This window comes from Podarcis melisellensis (assembly GCF_964234715.1).
Source record: "Podarcis melisellensis genome assembly, chromosome: 2".
Taxonomy (NCBI): domain Eukaryota; kingdom Metazoa; phylum Chordata; class Lepidosauria; order Squamata; family Lacertidae; genus Podarcis; species Podarcis melisellensis.
Genome location: NC_138529.1, coordinates 72,984,322 through 73,004,504, shown reverse-complemented (window position 1 = coordinate 73,004,504; position 20,183 = coordinate 72,984,322). Strand labels below are relative to the sequence as shown.

The window sequence follows — 20,183 nt, the reverse complement described above, 5'->3', positions numbered from 1 at the left end:
AGCTGCTGGGTATCACTTTTGTTTCTGGGCTTCCCACAGGGCATGCGGTTTGGCCACTGTGAGAACAGGATGCTGGACTGGGTGGGCCACTGCCCTGATCTGTTTTTTTTTTTTTAAAAAAATAATAATATTAAAACAGTGGTTCCCAACCATTTTTTGGCCATGCCCCACCTAAGCATCTCTAAAATCCTGACTCCCCCCCCCCATATAATTCTTATTCAAAAAGTGAACTCCTATTCAGGTGGAGGAAGCCTAAACTTGATCTAATTCATTCTCGAATTGCCCCCCTTAAAAATCAAACTGCCCCCCAGTGTGTGTGGGGTGCCCCATGTTGGAAGCCACCTGCCTAACAGCATAGATCTGGGAGACAGAGAAAAGGAGGGAGAAAATAAAAACAAGGAAGTAGAAACCAAGGATGGTGCGTGGCGCCTGGTGACACCCGGCGGAGCAACGCCGCGCTGACTGGCTGCCGCGTGCTGGTGAGTCACGAGCGCGACGCCCATTGGCTGCGGGGACGGCTCCCTGGATCTGGAGCAGCGCTGGGCTTCTCAGTTGGCTGCGGGAGAGGCGAGGGAGCGGACCTCTCGTCCCTTTCGCTTCATGTCTTCGGACTGGTTCAAGAGGCGCTTCTTGAGCGCGGCGAGCCGAGGGAAAGGCGCTCCGCAGCAGCGGCCAACGGAGGAAGGAGGCACACGGCCACAGCCGCAGCTTCCCCGGTTGCCGTACAGGCGGCCCAAACTCCTGCGCGGAGCTGCCTCGGCCGGGGAGAGGCAGCCTGGCAAGCGCCCCGTCGCCTGCCCGCCGCGAGACAAGCCCCTCCAGTGGAACGCGGGCTATGCAGAGTAAGTGGGCGGCCGGGGCGCATGACTTGGGGGTACCTCTTGCAAAGCAGCGGCTTAAAAATAAACTTTAAACAAACAAACACCTCTTGAGGACTACCATGCCAAATCGGCAGCAGCTAGAGGTTACGCCTAGAGGTGTGCAAAAGCAGCAAGTAACCCTATAGAGCTTAAAAATCCAGGACTTTAAAAAAAATGGCACGATAATCCTGCTTGCCCAGTTTAGTGCATTTATTTTTCACGCACACGTGTGCAGACGCCCCTGTTGGCTGAGAGTGAGACCTGGCCCGCCCATTTCTGTTTGTCCCTGTAGTATCAAGGAGATAGAGAAATCTGATGCTGTTTTGAAAATTTAAAATGTTTTTTTCCTAGTCTTACATCTGGGTTCCCTGGTTCAAGTCCCCCTCTCACTATTTTGCCACGGCTCACTGTTAGTGATGGGCTGGACCGCTTTGGTTAAATCATAATTTTGTAGCCTTTGTTCTGGGCAATATTGTAAGGTTATTTACAAGTTACAATAATTCACAGTCTGTAAGGTAGGTACAGATAGCAGCCACCTCAGCATAACATGCATGTTCCTGGCTGTAAGTGGTACAGCAAGAGATTGTAAACCACAATGGTGCAATGTGGGGCTGCTTTGAATTGCTTGATTCTCTACCAAAGAGAACATTTGTACTTTTAATAGTTGTATGGCAAGGAAATGTGTGGCAAGACTGGTTTCTCCCGACACAGTGGTGCTTTGACGCCAGCAGCATCCATCCTGTCGCACAGAATGGATAGAAAGGCAAGTGAGAAATAAGCAGTTTGCTTCCTCCTTCTTGTACCAATGTAGTAATACCACAGACCATGATAAGGGAATAACAACCTAAATGGTGTGACCTAGTGCCTACAAGCACCCGCCTTCCTTTAATGCTTTGACTTTGTGGGCAGGATTCTGCTAAAGTGAAGCACCTGAAGTCCTATTGAGTTCAGCTGAAGGGATTTAACTCCCCAGTAAAATCAGTGGCACATACATGGCTGAATTGACCGCTGTGCTTTAGGGTGAAATTTGTTCTTGGCCCTGGTTCAGTCTCCGTACTTATACAGTCCATTCTAGAACTTCTGGCAAATTTAGAGGTGTGACTGCGAAGTGCTTTTAATGCAGTATTTGCATTTTACAGGTGAGAGAGTAAGGAGCATTCATGCTAGTAGCTGCGACAGGCACAACAGCACTTTCCCCCCTGGCACCGTTGGGCCCGCCCTCACTTAAATACAGAACACGAATTCCACGAATTTCTACAAACTACCCCAGATTATCTTGTGGGGACCTTGTGGGAGGGAAAACTGAATAATTTGGAGTCTCAGGCAGGATTTGATCAAATAAACAATAAAGATTTTATTAAACAAAGAAAGTTTATGACACAAGTGGGTAAAACATAGGATACTTCAGAATATAATGCTATTTCACTTCAATTCTTTCTCAGTTGTTGCACAGCTGTTGCCGCTTAATACTTTGGTTCTTAAACAAAGTGGTACTTCCTGTCAGTTACACACCTCTTAGACAACCCTACTCCTGAGGTACTCCAAGTAACAGACCCAAGGGATCACCACACCCCTCTTAACTGGCTTGGGAGTCTTCTCTTTTTGTAGAAGAATCTCTCCCCTCCTGACTGGAATGAGACCTAAGTAGGCTGTATCTTTCCAGCTTCTACTTCTCCTGGCTCAGCCTCCCAGTTAATTCCTGGCCTTTTTCAGGACACCACACACTCTGCTTCACACTAAGCTCAGAGATTCCTTTCTCTAGCTTGTGGTATATTCCTCAGAGTGGATGTTTCTACCCAGAACCAACTCTCTCTCTTCTCACTCCCTATCTCACTCCCTCTTCTCCCAACCTACAAACTGTCTCTCAAAATCCTCTCCTTTTCAACTCCCCCTCCTGGAACCCCGACCACTCAGAGGCTGCCATTCATTAACTGTTTGCTCGCAGGGAAAAAGAAAAAGAAAGCACTTGGGGACCCAACCTGTCCAGCAAAACAAACTTTCCCATCACAGTAGCCAGTTATCACCAGCAGTAAATAAACCCATCACAGCAACAATTGTAAATGAACACTAAGACCTATGTACAGATAGGTAGCCGTGTTGGTCTGCCATAGTCAAAACAAAAAAAATTCCTTCCAGTAGCACCTTAAAGACCAACTAAGTTAGTTCTTGGTATGAGCTTTCGTGTGCATGCACACTTCTTCAGATACACAGAAGTGTATATATCTGAAGAAGTGTGCATGCACACGAAAGCTCATACCAAGAACTAACTTAGTTGGTCTTTAAGGTGCTACTGGAAGGATTTTGTTTTGTTTTGACTAAGACCTATGATTTATGGAGGAGATGGGGGACACAGCATTGAATCTGGAGATTAATCTGTAAAGAAAAATGAAAGTGGTCTGTGGTACTTAATTATATATTTAACAGTCATGATAAGTAAGCCCTATTAGCAGGCTAACTACTTTATTTAACATTAATACACCCTTCCCTACATTTAGTTATGGAAATGGTTTTCCATGCAGCAGCACAGGACTGATCACTGCTTATTTGTATTCCCAGCAGAAGTTGTTAGTGCCATTGATACACACACAAGTTTTGACAGCTGTCCAAAACTGATGTTATTGTGCAAGTCCTGAAGATTAATCTTTTACATCACCTGACTAAATAAAAGCTTTTGAAGAGAACTAAGTCTGAGCACATCCAAATACTAGAGCAAGTTCTCATTTCACTCAACAGATGAGATCAACAGGAGAGGACAAAAGGGTTTTCTCAGTTCTTGTTCTATTAGTAAGAGTAACAAACTCCAGTTTTTTAAAAGCAGCTGGAGTTTCTTCCTCATTCTTTCCTACCACTGGGACTTTCTTGGTTTTCTGGATGCTTTTCTTACCATTGAAATACCCAAATTGCATCTGATACACAGAGCCCAGTGAAGATAGGTTTATGAAACCAATCCCCACTCATTTTCAATTATAAAGCAAAATTTTGAAGCACAGATGTTAGTATGGACTGCTGGTATATTTTCAAATATTGAATATCTTGCAGTAACGTGTTCATTGCATAAGAGATTATATTATTATGTTCTTGAATATAAAATGCAAAGCAGTAACATTATAATGCAACAAATTATGACAAAACCAGAACCATAGAGAAACAGGCTCTTATTGAAGATAATTTTAATAATATTGACTTGTATGTAACCACTATTACTGAACAAAATATAAATGCATTTCTTTCTGCAACCCTTCCCTCAATTTTAATGCAGCTACAGCATAAGCTCAGAGACTCCTGGGCTGGTCAGACTGCAAGGCCTAACTAGGAGATGGAGGAGTTTAGTGAGCAAAGCCAACTGGGATCAATACATTAATAGTCATAGTTCTCTGGGCTGACTCACTTCCTGGATCTCTCCATCTCATACCCAGCTGAAATTGTCTTCCTTTTTTTGGGTGGGGGGTGGGCGGATTGGAAGATTGCAAGTGCAGTACTCGAAGAAAGGGGGGGCGAGGCTTCCGTTCATGAAATATTGGGCATTGAATGTGCTGAAAGAGTGTACTCCTTGGCTTTTATGAAAAAGGTCAAATTCTTTACAGGGTTACCAGATTCCAAGAACACTAATACCATGTTCTCCTGCTTGCTCATTGCAACACACCTGCCTTTAATTCAGGAATATTTGCTATGTAATAGCAGTAGCATATGGTGTCTTATTGTAAACTTCTCAGAGGTTGTTATTACTTATTATATTATATTATTATATTACAGTGGTACCTCGGGATGCGAACGGGATCTGTTTTGGAGCCCCTTTCGCATCCTGAATAGAACGTAAGATGCAACGGTGCGTCTGCGCGCGCGGCGTTTTGCCGCTTCCGCACATGCCCGTGACGTCATTTTGAGCATCTGTGCATGCACGAGCGGCGCAACCCGAAACACATTCAACCCAAGGCATGACTGTATATCATATCATATTATATCGTATCATATTATTATTCCACCATTCCTCCAAGGAACCCAATAAATAAGTAAATAAATGTTCAATTTCCCAAGAGTAAAGGAAATAAACAGCACAAATAAACACATGACTAATTAACTGCACCATGCACAGTGAACTGCTCAGTGAGGTATATTGTGCACTACACTGGTCATGAGAGAATGCCAGACTATTGTGCACTCATGATGACGTGCACATCGTGTAATACACTGCATATGATCTCCTCACCTTCTGAACATAATACTTCATGTTTTTATATTTTAAGATTGTTAATGTTTTACTTCTAATGTACTTAAAAAAAATATTCATGCCCCTACCACCTGGTTGAGAAACAGTGCTCGGCACGTAGAAAAACGCATTGAATTTGAGGTTGAAACTGAAACTGAGGCCATTGTATCAAGTGCCTCTTTTTTTCTTAATGATTTGTTTGCATAAAGCTACAGGAAATCTTATGTTCTCTGCCTGTTGAAATTATAAACCTGCCCTCAGACTGAACTCTTCAGATGAATTGCATTCTGTGAGGTCAGCAAATCCTCAAGGGGCGGCGGGGGGGAACCAAACACAGCACGTTTTCTAACTATATGAACAAAAATTTTCAGAAAATAAAGAAGCAACACCATGTGACTGACAAAAACTGCTTTCAGCATGAAAGAAAGAAGGCAAGTTGCTTATGTTGAGCTTAGTGTAGTTGTAGGAATAGAAACAAGAGCTTCCTTGTTGCAGGAGCTGCCTCAGTGATATTGGACCAAAACAAATGAAAATGTTTTAGCCCACCCACCTCCTTAATGTATTAGGGCCAGACAAATTTTTAGTTGTTTCTGCTGCTTTCCAGACAATTTGGGGAATTGCTATGCAGCGGGCAGGGAAAAGACTGTAATATTACTGTCAATCAATATGACTGGACTTCAGGGTGCCAGAAAATCTTTATTGACCTTGACAAAATAGGTAGCACTTAAAATACTGCAAAAATGGTATCTCTTCCCTATATGTTTAGGCCATATTAGCTTCTCCTATTCACCAAGCTGTTGGAGAGGATGTGCGGTGTTAGGTTTTATTCAACATATGCAGTGGATATGTGGGAGAGTTCTTGGAGGAAATATTTGGTGAAATAAAAGCAGTTCCTGGACAAAACACCTCTAAACGTGCTCAGTCTTTTTGTGGGAATAAATTAAATATTTGAATTTGCAATGAGCAGACACAAACTGTTAAGTAAGTTTAAAATGTTTACTTACCGATTCAAGGTCTGCATTGTTTCATGCAGCAGCAACGATAATATATGCTAAATTGGTTGGAAAATGCAGTAAGATAGCTTCAGACACTTGTTCCAAGCTTAGAGCTAGCTTAAGCATGTCTGTTCTGGTTTATTACATGATGCTGAGAGAGAGAGAGAGAGAGAGAGAGAGAGAGTGTAGAAAGGCTTCACTTCCTCTGCAAGGAGAAGGGGCATGACCTGAGTCTGTCTAGCAATATAACTCTGTGGTTCTTACCCTTCATGCACCACTAGCAGCAGGCATAGTTATGTTTGACTGTAATATCTTTTTATGAAAAATAACGCTAACTTACAGTTCAGAAACCCTAACAAGTTCTCTTTTGCTAGTGGACAAACTCCTAATAATAAGATACTGGAAGAATTTGGAGGGTGCTTCTTTGATATCTGGTACACTAAAGTAAGCCAAAAAGCAGTTGTGAAAAAAATTACTAATAAAATTGGCACATGGTTTGATGCATAGAGTCCTTTGCAACTGATTAGTACATCTTTTTCCATAAGTTTATTGTATTAGCCAAAGGCTATTATGCAGCTTTAATATGTACATGACCAAAAACGAAAACAGATTATTCCCATCACATTATAAAACTTCTTTAGCATAAAGCAGGCTTCCTCAAACTCTGCCCTCCAGATGTTTTGCGACTACAATTCCCATCATCCCTGACCACTGGTCCTGCTAGCTAGGGATCATGGGAGTTGTAGGCCAAAAACATCTGGAGGGCTGAGTTTGAGGAAGCCTGGCATAAAGTTTCTATCACACTCCATACAAATGGTAGTCCGAGATAGGATTATTATATTATTTAGGTGTAATTTTGGATGCAGTGCTTAAACTTAACTTATTCTGGGCTAGGGTGAAATACTTTATTGTGTGTGTGTGTGTGTGTGTGTGTGTGTGATGTTAAAATAATACACTGTAGGAATCTAATAAAAGAAATCAATAAAATTAATGTTGAAACTATGTTGACCCACTGCTGCAATAGATTATGCTACATAACAAGAGCATGGCAAAATAGCAAGTCTTGCCTCTTGGTGTGGGTGAATGTTGAGTCAGTCAGTGGGGCAATATCTTTTGAAAGAGGACACTTTTTGCTCAGAAAGAGGAAAGAACATTTAGAACGTCAGCCATTTCCTGTGCTAAGTCATTATCTCCATAATGCAGAGGTTTTCAACCTTTTTGAGTCCATGGCTCCCTTGACCAACTACATTTGCTCTGTGGCTCCTCTCTGGGGAAACACACTCCAAGCCTTGTGGAGTGTTCCCTCAGGCTTCGCTCCCTTCTTTTTCGGAGTCCTCTGGGTAGCTTCCACCACTGCCCCTGGTTTCTGAGATGCCCCCTACCTCAAAGAGAGGTGTCTCCTCGTGTCACCCCCCAGGGGCTGGGAAGAGTATGCCCTCAGCCTTAGCAGCCTGATGGAGACATAGACGTGAGAGGGCATCCAAGGAGGGAGGGAAGTAAAGAGGGACAGAGGCCAGTGTTGCTTGCGGCACCCCTGACCATCATTCAAGGCACCCCAGGCCATAATGAATCAGATTAATGGGGATTCTGTGGCTAAATTATATTCTTGCAGTGCCCCTGTGCTTGGAACAGAGGGAAGGCGACAGGAAAGACACCCAGTTCAGCACCTACAGAAAAAATGTGGAGCCCCTAGAATAAACGTAGAGGACCCAGAGTGTAAAGGGAGACCCGCTCCCTGCATAGCTGGGCTGCTGCCCCTTCTCCATAACCACGTGCAATATGCAGGTATTTCCTATCACACCACTTCTCACTGTTTTCTCAAAGGCTTTATGAATGACTGTGGCGCTTGCTTGCTGTAGGATTATGTCTGCTAGCCCTGAACTAAAGGCCTGCAGCTTGGATTTCTATAGATTCTCAGTCTTGGTGATTTGGGTGTACTCTCCTACTCACCAGTATCTTATAAGGTCTGATAAAACAGGTTGCATCCTGCTTTTAGGCTCCAAGACTACTCAGCTTCTTGGCACCTGCAGGGTGTCATCTGAAGTCAATTATGTCATCAACCATAAAATGGCTAGTTTTCATTTACATTGGACCTAATAAAATGGAATTGCTTCAGTTATTCTAGTGATTTTGTTTCTTGTGCCATCAGAACTATCAACGCAGAAAAATCAGAATTCAATGAAGACCAAGCAACATGCTGTCATATCTCTATCAGAAAGAGGGAACATGGCAAAGAAGAGGACCAGGAGTGGCTGATTCTGTGCACTACTGAGGTGAGTTCAGATGTAGCGTTTCTGTCTACAGCAGGGATTAATTAGAGCCAGGACTTACCAAGGCTCAGCCTACGGCAGAACCTGTTTTGATTCAGTTCTGAAACTTCATGAAGTCTATAGGTGAATGTCTCTGAACATATACAGTGTGCATGAGTTTAATTGCTTGGCAGTTATATTTGTCCCCAACTTTGTAACATCTTGAGATAATTTTCGAAGATTCCATATTCAGTATAGTGTCTGTCATGGACTGGCTGGAAACAGAGGAAAGGTGGGCGACACCAACTGGGGAACCCCCAAGAGAAGAAGGCTCAGAACCCAGGGATTGGTGGTGGGACGACAATGAGTGGTCAGAGGGAGAAGATTGGGAGGAGGAGGTGTCAGAAGCTGAAGAGGCAACAGGATTTAGTGAGCAGGAAGAGGCTGTGGCAGAGAGCAGTTCCATAGCGGCCAACTTACTAATTTAACTATTGTCAGTCAGAAAATTGAAACAGGACTTACATAATCATTATATCTAGTAAGATATTTTGAGTGATTACAGAATGCTATATTCACATCCAGTCAGATGTCAGGGTAGGCATTCTTACATTGTGGAAAATGGAGGTTGTGTCATTTATTTGCATTGATCAGAGATAAAGGTCACGATGACAACGTATTTCTTCTTTTCCTCTTGGGACTGCAGATCTTTTCACAGTTCACAGACAGAGAGGTGCCAGGTGCAGTACCCATTAAAAGTGGCAGCTATGTCTATCTAGCTCCTAGTTTGGTCTTAAGTGGCTTTTGCTAACTGTTTTGCTCTCACAAGTATGACATTCACTCCCATTTATAACTAACTGGCTTCCATTCAGTCGGCTAATTATTTCTGGACCATAGTCATGTGGGGTCAATATGAGTGAAGCACAAGTATTTCTAAACAATTAGGGCATCTTCCTATTCCTCTTGCGGCAAATGCTGAATGGCTTGGTTTGTTCTTCAATTCCTCATTCAACATTCTGAGAATCCCGTGAAAGGCATGAGCTGCGGGTTTGTATCTGCCTGGCAAATCCATTTAGATAAAGGAAACAACAACAACAGAGTAAAACTTGGAATATAGAGGAAGCTTGTACGTCAGAGAGTGGGCAGCTGATGCCCTTGTGAAACTAGCAGATTGTATGGTACACTTTGGAGTACAGTGGTACCTCGCTTTACAGACGCTTTAGGTTACAGGCTCCGCTAACCCAGAAATAGTACCTCGGGTTAAGAACTTTGCTTCAGGGTGAGAACAGAAATTGCACAGCTGTGGCAGTGGGAGGCCCTATTAGCTAAAGTGGTACCTCAGGCTAAGAACAGTTTGAGGTTAAAAATGGACCGCCAGAACGAATTACCGTATTTTTCGCTCTATAGGACGCACTTTTCCCCCTCCAAAAATGAAGGGGAAATATGTGTGTGTCCTATGGAGCGAATGCAAGGCTTTTGCTGAAGCCTGGATAGCGAGAGGGGTCAGTGCGCACCAACCACTCTCGCTCTCCAGGCTTCAGGAGGCTATCCACAAGCCTTGGGAGCCTGGAAGGAACTCCCGCCGGGCTCCACAGGCTTGCGGATAGCTGCCTGCAGCCCGAAGCCCAGGGAGCGTGGCGCTGTGCTCTCCGGGCTTTGGGCAGCTATCCGCAAGCCTTCGGAGCCCGCGGGAATTCCCGCCGGGCTCAGAAGGCTTGCGGATAGCAGGCAGCAGCCCGAAGCCCGGGGAGCGCAGCGCTGCGCACCCCAGGCTGCAGGCTTGCAGATAGCAGCCTGCAGCCCGAAGCTGTTCTAGCTTCGGGATGGCTGGGCAAAGTCTCTGCAGGGCGGCGGGGTGAAGGCACCCCACCGCCCTGCAGAGGTTTGAAAGGCTGTCCCTGAAGCCAAAACAGCGAGATGGGGCACTGCGCAGCCTCCACCCCGCTGCCCTGCGGAGGCTACAAAGGATGTACCCGAAGCCTCAAGCCTTTGGAGTGCAGCTGCGCTCCAAAGGCTTCAGGGATCTTTGAGGTTGGCGGTGGGGGAAAATAGTGCTTCCCCCCACCGCCAGCTCCACAAGCTCGGGGGGCAGCGGCAAGGCCTGCTCTTGAACGCACCTTGTTTTTGAGGGGGAGAACAAGAAATTTTTTTCCCCCTGTTCTCCCCCTCCTATGGTCCGGTGCATCCTATAGAGCGAAAAATATGGTAAGTTCTTAACCCGAGGTACCACTGTATAATTGTGGCTTACAGCAAAAGAGGAAATGCTTGCTCTTGTGTGAATGAATTTCTATCCAAAGTTCCTAACAAGCAGGTGTGAGGGTTGTGTTTTAGAATGTTTCAATAATAATATGAATTGATTCCTGAAGCACACACCTGTCTGCTTCAGTTTTCAGACTATGGAGTGGTTTATAATTCTAATCCTCACAACCACACTGAAGCAGGTGAGGTTGAGTGATTGGTGACTTGCTTAAGTGAGAACTGTGAGTCTGGCTCCCACATACAAAGCAAACATGCAGCTTGCTGCACCCCCAGATGTTCTGGAAGAGTGTACTAAATGATGGTAAAAGTCTCAATGCTTTGACTTTCAGTATCTGACTGGCCACTACTGGGCACTGTTTGATGGTCATGGTGGACCAGAAGCATCTATCTTGGCCTCCAACTACTTGCACTGTTGCATCAAGCAGAAATTGGAGGATGTGGTGGAAGGCATCACTCAAGACCGTCCCCCAATGCACCTCAGTGGGCAGTGCGTTTGCCAAAGTGACCCACAGTTCGTGGAAGAAAAACAGATTCGGCAGGAGGATGTGGTAATTGGAGCACTGGAGAAGGCCTTCCAGGAATGTGTGAGTGACCTTGTTTCCCCCTTTATTGTCTCTGAGAGGGTTAAGGCTCCTTATGTCACAGATGACCGTTGGTGCAAATCTTGCTCAAGATCCTGTTGTTTTCACAGCCAGGCAAACCAGCTGCCTCAGCCCTTGGAAGTTTCTGCTGATGAGCCTGTTTATGCCATGACTCATTGTCAAATGTTGTGCCAATGCAGACTTAGTACCCTATGCATTTCTGCTTGGTATATAAAGTTTACTATGACATATCTGTTCCCATATGACATATCTGTTCCCATGCAAGCTGCCAATTCACAAGAAACGTTTGCTGCACGATCATGTATGTGAAAACATAATCGCACGAAAAGAAAGTGGCATGTGTTTGTTTGAACTGACTTGAGTGTCCGGATGATTAGTTATCTAACGGTGGTCTTAAAGTTAGATTTCAGACTTTGCTGAGAAATACGGCACCTGCATTGCATCGTCATCAGATGTTTTCCCCCAACAGGATGATGTAATTGGTCAGGAGATGGAAGCTACTGGCCAATCAGGAGGTTGTACTGCACTAGCTGCACTTTACTTGCAGGGAAAGCTCTATGTGGCAAACGCAGGTGACAGCAGGTGAGTTCACATCCAAATGCAACCTAGGATGAGACCCAACATTGTCCTTTTAGCCTAGTTATTGAGTAAGAAAGACATTCAGTTAATGTTAGTTTTCTCTGTTTAACAAAATTAGATGTTTTGTTAAGTGTTGAATATATTACATTAAGCATGCTTGTTGAAATCGAAAAAAAGGCAGCTGCCGGAGGCCTTAATCAGGGTCAGGAATGGTGTTTAACCCTTTCCTCCCTACATCAGGTTCCTAATGAAAATCCCTTCCCTGTTTCCTGTTTGAACCTTTGCGTGGAAACAGGTGTGTGTGTTTTGTGTTGATTTTCAATGGTAAACTGGTGCAGGGAGAAAAGGGTTAAACCTCTCTTCCCAGACTTTTGAAGTCCTGATCTGAAAGGAGGTCCTGTGTGGCTGTTTTTCCTTGGAAAAATATAAAGATACTGTGAGCATGCTCTTTAAAGAAGAATTGAAATTTCACTTTTTGCCTTCGGGAGCAGAGTGTTGGGACAGCGGACAGCTAACAGCTGTCTTATGGATTAACTTCTTGCCACTCTTCAGGCATAGCTTGTGGAGAGATAGTCTCTTTGTTGTAATATTGATGAAAGGTGTTTCAAATGTATACTTGTAGGGTGGTGGCATACACATCTTGAGTTCTTGGGCTGGCCCAAAAAGGATCTTCTTCCCCACCTCCTGTATTACTAAAGAAGCTGGTTGTATAGCAACAATCACAAACACCTGTCAACTTATTCCTATGTCTGAAAAATGTAATGAGAGAAATCCACTTGAAAGAGTTAACCTCAGTTTTTATATTATTTTATTTAGGGCACTCCTTGTTCGAAAACAAAGCATTGTCCCCCTGAGTACTGAATTCACTCCAGAAACAGAGAGGCAGAGAATCCAACATCTGGTAAGAAAAACACACACCTTTCTGCATATTTTCTAATGGCAACATGTCTGTCTTGCACTACCCATCTCTCATGAGTGGTAGGGTCATCCGGAACAGCAGATTCATTCTGAGATATCACTACTACTCTTGCTTTGTGTTGCACTGAAGTGGTGTGAAGTACTAAGTGTCTGAGTATAGCCTTATATAGAATAGATCTATATTCTGCCATTCAGAATAATGTTAATTAGACTGCACAAACAGTGGTGATTTAAAGTAAAGGTAAAGGTACCCCTGCCCGTACGGGCCAGTCTTGACAGACTCTGGGGTTGTGCGCCCATCTCACTTAAGAGGCCAGGGGCCAGCGCTGTCCGGAGACACTTCCGGGTCACGTGGCCAGTGTGACATCGCTGCATCTGGCGAGCCAGAGCTGCACACGGAAACGCCGTTTACCTTCCCGCTAGTAAGTGGTCCCTATTTATCTACTTGCACCCGGAGGTGCTTTCGAACTGCTAGGTTGGCAGGCGATGGGACCGAGCAGCGGGAGCGCACCCCGCAGCAGGGATTCGAACCGCCGACCTTTCGATCAGCAAGTCCTAGGCGCTGAGGCTTTAACCCACAGCGCCACCTGTGTCCCAGTGGTGATTTACCAGACCTTTATTCATATCCAGTGAGGAGCAATCTCTGTAAGGAAACAGGTTTCCCTGCAAATATCATCCCTGTTGCTTTTATGGTTTTGGGACCCTTGTTTTAATTTTGAAATTAGAATACTCTACCAGTAATTTTAAGGATTTTTATTCCCATTCTCCATAGAAATTGAGTATTATGCCACTGATAATTAGGGACTTACCAGTGGCAGAACACGCAACACAAGTTTCCCCACTTTCTCTACCACATTCCCCTGAAAATGATGCTTCCACTTTAAGTATTTTTGAATGTTCTTTTTCTTCGCAGGCTTTCATGTGCCCAGAGCTTCTGGCAGATGAATTCATACGGTTTGAGTTTCCAAGGAGATTGAGAGGAGATGATGTGGGCCAGAAGGTCCTTTATCGAGATTACTCAATGGAAGGCTGGTGAGTCACTCAAGCCTCTCTTGGCTTGGGTAAGAGGATGCCCTGGATGAGCAGTGTTTGTGTGGTGGAATTGTGTTGGAAAGGGCATTGGAGGCCATCACTCTGCTCAATGCAGGATGCTCCTGTAACACCTGACAGCCACCCAGCCCCTGCTTAAATGCATCTACAATCTCCCAAGGCAATCTATTTTGCTGCCAAATAGCTCTAGTCGTTAGGAAGATAATTCTAGTCTTTAGCTGAAAATCTGCTTCCTTGCTATTTACACTCTCCAGTCCTACACTTAATCTACTCTTGCCCTTTGGAGCAGCAAAGTACCAGCCACCGTTTCCCGCATGGCAGTCCTTCATCTCTCTCCCCTTATTGGTCTCTAGTTGCCTATCTGCTTCAGCCATGCTATTTTCTTAACCTGGCAGGATGGCTTACATCAGGCACAGGCAAACTCGGCCCTCCAGATGTTTTGGAACTACATTTCCCATCATCCCTGACCACTGGTCCTGTTAGCTAGGGATGGGAGTTTGAGTCCCAAAACATCTGGAGGTCCATGTTTGCCTATGCCTGGCTTACATTATAGGGGGGAAAGGTGTTTGGCTTTCAAGAGGAGACAACATCAAATTCTGAGATACAGTGGTTGTCTCACTGCTCTTGTCTCTCAATCCCTCAAAGGATTGAAGAAAAGCCTAAGCTTGCTCCCAAGAATCCATCAGTAATGTGCAGCGGTTTTTTTAAACATAAATGTGAGATGGAAGCTGCTCAATAATGGTGTTAATTAATGGTAGTCTGGCTTCTGGTTAGAGTATGATGCTGATAATGCCAGGGTCGCAGGTTTGATCTCTTTGTGGGACAACTGCATATCCCTGCATTGCAGAGGGTTGGATTAGATGAGGCCCTTCCAATGCTGCAGTTCTGTGCTTTCTGGGGATCTGAGCTGCAATTCTGAATCCCCCCCACCTGTTAGGCCTGTGCTCTGAAATGGCTTTGGGATTGACGTCACTGATTACTTTCTTAACTGTGCTACAGGCTTCCTGTACAACCTTGTAAACCTCCTTGTGTAACGGAGTACTGCAGTTAGTAGAAAAGTTAATATGTCTGCATTAAAGGGACGTTTATATACAAAGACTGCAGCCACGGAGTAACATGTTTTACATTTAGTGTGTTTGAACATGTTTATCTTCATATTGGATTGTGGCCATGGTATGACAGAAGGACTGCAAAAATGACCTTTCTCGTTTCAGGGGATACAAGACGGTAGCAAAAGATGACCTCAAGTATCCTCTTATCCATGGACATGGAAAACAGGTGTGCCTGCAGGACCCTTGCAAGCAAAAAAAGGGGGCAGGCGGGCGGGAAGAGCCAGTATGTCCTTCCTATACTGTTTTTTATGCATGCATACATACATAAATTTTAGTTGTATGCTGCCTTTCCATAGTTGGAACCATGCTCAACATGTAAAACATTGCACAGCTGCATGCATTCCAACAGTGTGGAGTTACCTTGTTAGTGGTGCCTCCACTATGAAACGTCCCCTTGTCAGTTTACATGTTGTCAAGTATGATTATCTTTAGGGACCAGATAAAAACAAAATTGCATTCCCAAGCTCTTGATGCTTAATGGCTTTTATGTGGCTCTTGAGAAGTCTGCTGCTGCTGGAAACATTGGTTTTTTTAGATTTAATTAAATGTGTATGGTGATCTGTTGTGAATATTACATTGAAAAGATGAATGTTTTAAATATGTTTATACTTAATACTTGAAAATACTTGAAATTACCACTGGCTCTATGCTTGTGACATCCTTTTTTAGGCTCGCTTGCTAGGCACCCTGGCTGTTTCACGAGGCCTGGGAGATCATCAGTTGAGAGTTATTGAAACAGATGTTGAAGTCAAGCCTTTCCTGTCCTGCATTCCAAAGGTAGGAAATTGATAGGACACACTAAGTCTTTTCAGCCATGGTTTTACCATTGTAGTTCAGCTTCTTTCCCCTTTCTGGGTCCTCTGAATATCTTCAGGTAAAGTTAATTCAGCTTTGTCACTATTTCTAGTATTTTGCCTGATTTTATTTTTTTTTAAAAAAACCACCCCCAAAAATGTAGGTCCATATAGTGCTGCAGCCCTAAACAGAATGGGTAGCTAGTCATTAGGAACCCAATTAGACATGCATGTGTATACTGACTTTGAGGGTCTACTGATGTGTTTGTCAACAGGGGAGAGCTATTGCCTCCATACTATGCATCTAAGTTTCTCAGGAACATCAGGCTTCCCCCATTAGAAAAAAATAATAATGCTGTGCTAGAAGATAGCCTTTGGCTTCATCCAGCAGGCCTTGTCTTGTATGCCCTTATTGTAGTGACATGTATTTAAAGCATGCGTGGCAGACCTGTGGCTCTGCACAAGAAGTTGTTGGACTCCAGGTTCCCCATTTAAACCATTCTCTAGGGAGACTGCAAACATCCAGCTGTTAGAGGATAGCAGTTAAGAAAGCTTGCACCTTTTCGTCAATTCTGACTAGGTTGAAGTATTAGACTTTGCCAAACAAAACATCAAGGAAGGCGATGTCCTCATCATGGCAACTGACGGCCTTTGGGATGTTATGTCCAATGACGATGTGGCTCATATTGTCAGGAATTTTGTCCAGGAGAACACATCTGACCCATACAGGTATGTTAGCAGAAAATATTTGAAGAGCATTTGTGCTAAAAGAATTGGGGAATGAAACACACTGGAAATTATTTGAATATGCACACCTCTGCTTCTGCTTTTGCTTATGTTGACATGTGTTCTGGCGTAGCAGTGGTAGGGAAATGGCAGTCCATGGGCCAGATCTGTCCCACAAAGCCTCTCTTCTCAAGCTCCTCCTACCAGGAACTGCAGTCAGCTGTTTGATGAAAAGATGTGGGGAGCAGAGAGAATCCTCCCCACAATCTTCCTCATTGCTCAGCTGTTCAGGAAATAGCTGCATGAGAATGAAGCAGTGGCTAGCTCATCTTTGCACACTGAAAAATGAAGCCTCTGTGAGGTGTATGTTCTAAGTGTACAAGAGACCATGTGGGTGCCTCTAGCCACCCCCCAGGCATGTTTACTGTGAGGGAGTATTTTTTCTCAGGCTGAGTTATCTTGATCACCTATACAGTTGTACCTTGGTTTTCAAACAGCTTAGCTCCCGAACATCGCAAACCCGGAAGTGACTGTTCCGGTTTGCGAACTATTTTTGGAAGCTGAACGTCCTGCTTCCTGCAGCCAATCAGAAGCAGAGTTTTGGTTTTCAAACATTTTGAACATTTTCCATACTTAATGAAGTTCTCTGTAACTGATACTGATGTACAGCATTTTAAGCAGAGGTAAAGGCAACAAGAAGCTAGCCTGTGTGGTCTCAAGTCTTCAAAATTGTTAGGAATTGCTAGTGGGCAGAGAAGTGTTGTACTCCTGACCTGCTTGTAGCCTTCCCAGTCATTTGGTTGGACACTGTGAGAACAAGGTGCTGGACTAGATGGGCCACTAGCCTGAACCAACACCCTTTTCTTATCTTCTTAGAGTTACTCTGACAAAATTCTATTCCTTTTACATTTAGCTGAGATTGCTTTGCTAGAGAATTAGTTTACCAGAGCTGTTGGCAGTACTCAAGACTCAAATTGGATGCTGAAGCGGTTTGCTTCCACTGTAGTGTGTGGGCAGCAGTACCAGAAAAGTAAACCAAACTCTCAGTGCCTTAAGTACTATAGTTCATCCTTCACCTGTCTTTAGGATTGGTAATCACTGCTTTGGGAGATAACAAAGTAATTGTTTGTTTTTATAGGTTTACAGAACTAGCCAAGTGCCTGGTGCAGAAAGCAAGGGGAAAGAAGGATGGATACTACTGGACTATGGGCAGCAACAGGCCTGCTTCTTATGATGACATTTCTGTGTTTGCCATTCCACTGTACAACAGTGGAATGGCAAACACAGTTCTGAACACCCCATGACTACTGAGCAAGTTAATTATGGTATGATGGTATTATTGCTATTAGTGACAACATTTCCAGGCCAACAGCTGCCATGTGGAAAAACAACTTTTCACTGTCATCATTGGAAAGCAAATGCAGAAAACGCAACTTGTACAGTTTTGGTGTCATTCCCTTGGGGCAGCTGTAAAGTCCCACTTCCTTAAAGAAGCTTTTCTAACACAGTAAGTGGAGGAAGATGGAAGCTTCCCTCTGGACTTTCTTTTGCAATAGCATTAGTATCAAAGAAATGGCCTGCTGCCACTAATGTGAACTTAATCCATTTTATTCTTAAATGGGATTTTAGCAGCAACTTTGTATATCTTACAAAATGTACCAAGCTAAACAGCTTCTATCATGGCTCACAGAAGTTACAGCAAGATGTTAAGCTACATCAATACACTGAAAACATGACCACAAACCACTAAGTGAAAGTCCCAGTGCTTTTCATGCAATAATTCTGTACAGGGGTTTGCCCAGTCTTTTAATGGAATCTGTATTGAATATAGTGTTTACCAAGTTTTGCCTCAAAACTTCAAGCTGAAGCTGAGGTACTGGTACCTGGTGAGCACTTTTTAAAAATAAATAAATCTTTTTTTAGGTCAGACAAGCTTGTATTTTGTTTATAATTTTGTATATTGTTGTGACTTAAACATGGTTATTTTTAAATGCAATAAAATATCTAGTTTTTATTTTAAAATAAATGGTACAACTTTATTCAAGTTGACAGATATACCCTGCAGTAAAGTTCAGCATAAAAAACACCAAATTGAGAATCAATCTAACTGCATAATGTATTTAATTATTTCTGTTTTAACTAAAGAGATAAACAGAATCAGCTGGTCTGTCTCATACGATTGCATCCTGCTTTTTCCATTGGTGGTAAATGGGTTTTCCATCAGAAACTTTAATATGTTCTGTGTATGAAACAGCCCTAGCTAACATGGGATGGGGTTGCTATGGTAACGTGTAAAATCCTCACTATGCCTCAGAACAATTCTTCATGGCACATCCATCTCAATGCAAATCCAAGCCAGATAGGTTAACCCAGGGGTTGTCAACCTGGTCCCTACCGCTCACTAGTGGGCGTTTCAGGATTCTAGGTGGGCAGTAGGGGGTTCTACGGCACAAGCTGGATCCTTCCATCAAGCACTGGTAGACGGTAAGGAAATTTGACCATCAAGAAAGATGCATTAGTGGGCGGTAGGTATAAAAAGGTTGACTACCCCCAGGTTAACTAAAGCATATTGCTACCTCCCCTCTAACCAGCATACCTAGAAGACAGAACATTATTTTAAAAATAACAAACCATCAGTATGGGCCAATGAGGGCCAAACTACTCAGTAGCTTCTAAAACCCTACAATTTTGAGTGCCATTTAGAAAAGGAAAACTGAAGGGGGCAGAAGGAGATGACCAGAGACAGTCTTGTCTCCTACAGGTACAATACTCTCTTCAAACAGCATACATGGTTTAACAGTAAAATCAACCTACAATATATTTTTGTACAAACACTGTATTTAGCATTTCATGACAACTTTACACACATTCTGTTCCTTGTTAGAGAAGCCAGTCAGGTTTTAATGGGATTTGTTTCTGCATGAGACTGCAGCCTTAGCTCACATACCCAGTGAAGTTCATTCTTTGATTAAAACTATAATTCCTAATGCATCCTCATTTATCTCTTTTGAAATGGGCAATACTCTATAGAGCTATGAAGCTGAGAGTTAAACGGGCAATGGTAAGTTGTAAGCACTAAGACAGTAGCTTGCATATGGAACCACTTAACAGATATTTTTAAAAAATGAGTCCAGATGGAAGAGTAAGCAAACAGGCATACATATTATTAAAGCTGAACACATAGTCTACCATACACCTACATGCTATAAAAGTCTAAAACCAAACTACATGTATTTTTATAGAATAGAAGCAGAAACAAATTACCCAAGTTTTTGCCCAGAATTGTTTGACCAACAGTGCTCCCATTTCTCTAATAGACTATCTGCACACAGGTGGGGAAAACTTTTTCAGTCCACGGGCCACATTCACTCATGGGCAACTTTATGGGGGTTTTAAATAGGTCAGAGCAGCAGTTGTGACTCTTCCCTTTATATATTATTCTACGTTGCAGTCTGGTTTTTATTAGCTGCACAACCCTCAGTCTTCCATCTAGGCAAGTAAGACAGATCAAGAACACATTGCAGACAGATAACATCACTTGGGGACATGGTGGAGGCTGGGCTCTAGTGAAGTTGTGTGAACTAGAAGGCCACATTTGGCCACCCAGCAGTGGCGTAGCGTGGGGGGTGCAGGGGGGGCCGGCCGCACCGGCCGCAACATCTGGGGGTTAGGATTAGAGGGCGCAAATCCATGGGTTAGGGGGCGCAAATTACTTGCCCCGGGTGCTGACAACCCACGCTACGCCACTGCCACCCAGGGATAAGGTTCCCCTTCCTTGGTGTAAAACACTTAGGGCCAATAAACCTATGTAAAAAAAAATAGGTAAGAGGTTTGA

At 43.7% G+C, this 20,183-nt stretch overlaps 1 protein-coding gene across 1 annotated transcript; it reads left to right on the top strand.

Annotated features, from left to right (window-relative positions):
• The first annotated feature begins 537 nt into the window (after positions 1–537).
• On the top strand, positions 538–19,890 carry PPM1M (protein phosphatase, Mg2+/Mn2+ dependent 1M). Its single transcript, XM_081900323.1, has 10 exons — positions 538–842; positions 8,212–8,335; positions 10,897–11,151; positions 11,639–11,751; positions 12,565–12,649; positions 13,580–13,698; positions 14,931–14,994; positions 15,498–15,605; positions 16,203–16,351; positions 17,487–19,890. The coding sequence occupies exons 1-10, from the start codon at positions 601–603 to the stop codon at positions 17,650–17,652; spliced, it is 1,425 nt and encodes a 474-aa protein (XP_081756449.1). The 5' UTR covers positions 538–600; the 3' UTR covers positions 17,653–19,890.
• The last annotated feature ends 293 nt before the right edge of the window (positions 19,891–20,183 follow it).

Excerpts from the sequence above, each read along its gene's own strand:
- PPM1M (XM_081900323.1), top strand. The coding sequence starts at position 601 with ATGTCTTCGGACTGGTTCAAGAGGCGCTTCTTGAGCGCGGCGAGCCGA. Across the intron at positions 12,650-13,579 it reads GGCAGAGAATCCAACATCTG|GCTTTCATGTGCCCAGAGCT; the intron begins GTAAGAAAAACA and ends TTTTCTTCGCAG. Across the intron at positions 13,699-14,930 it reads GATTACTCAATGGAAGGCTG|GGGATACAAGACGGTAGCAA; the intron begins GTGAGTCACTCA and ends TTCTCGTTTCAG.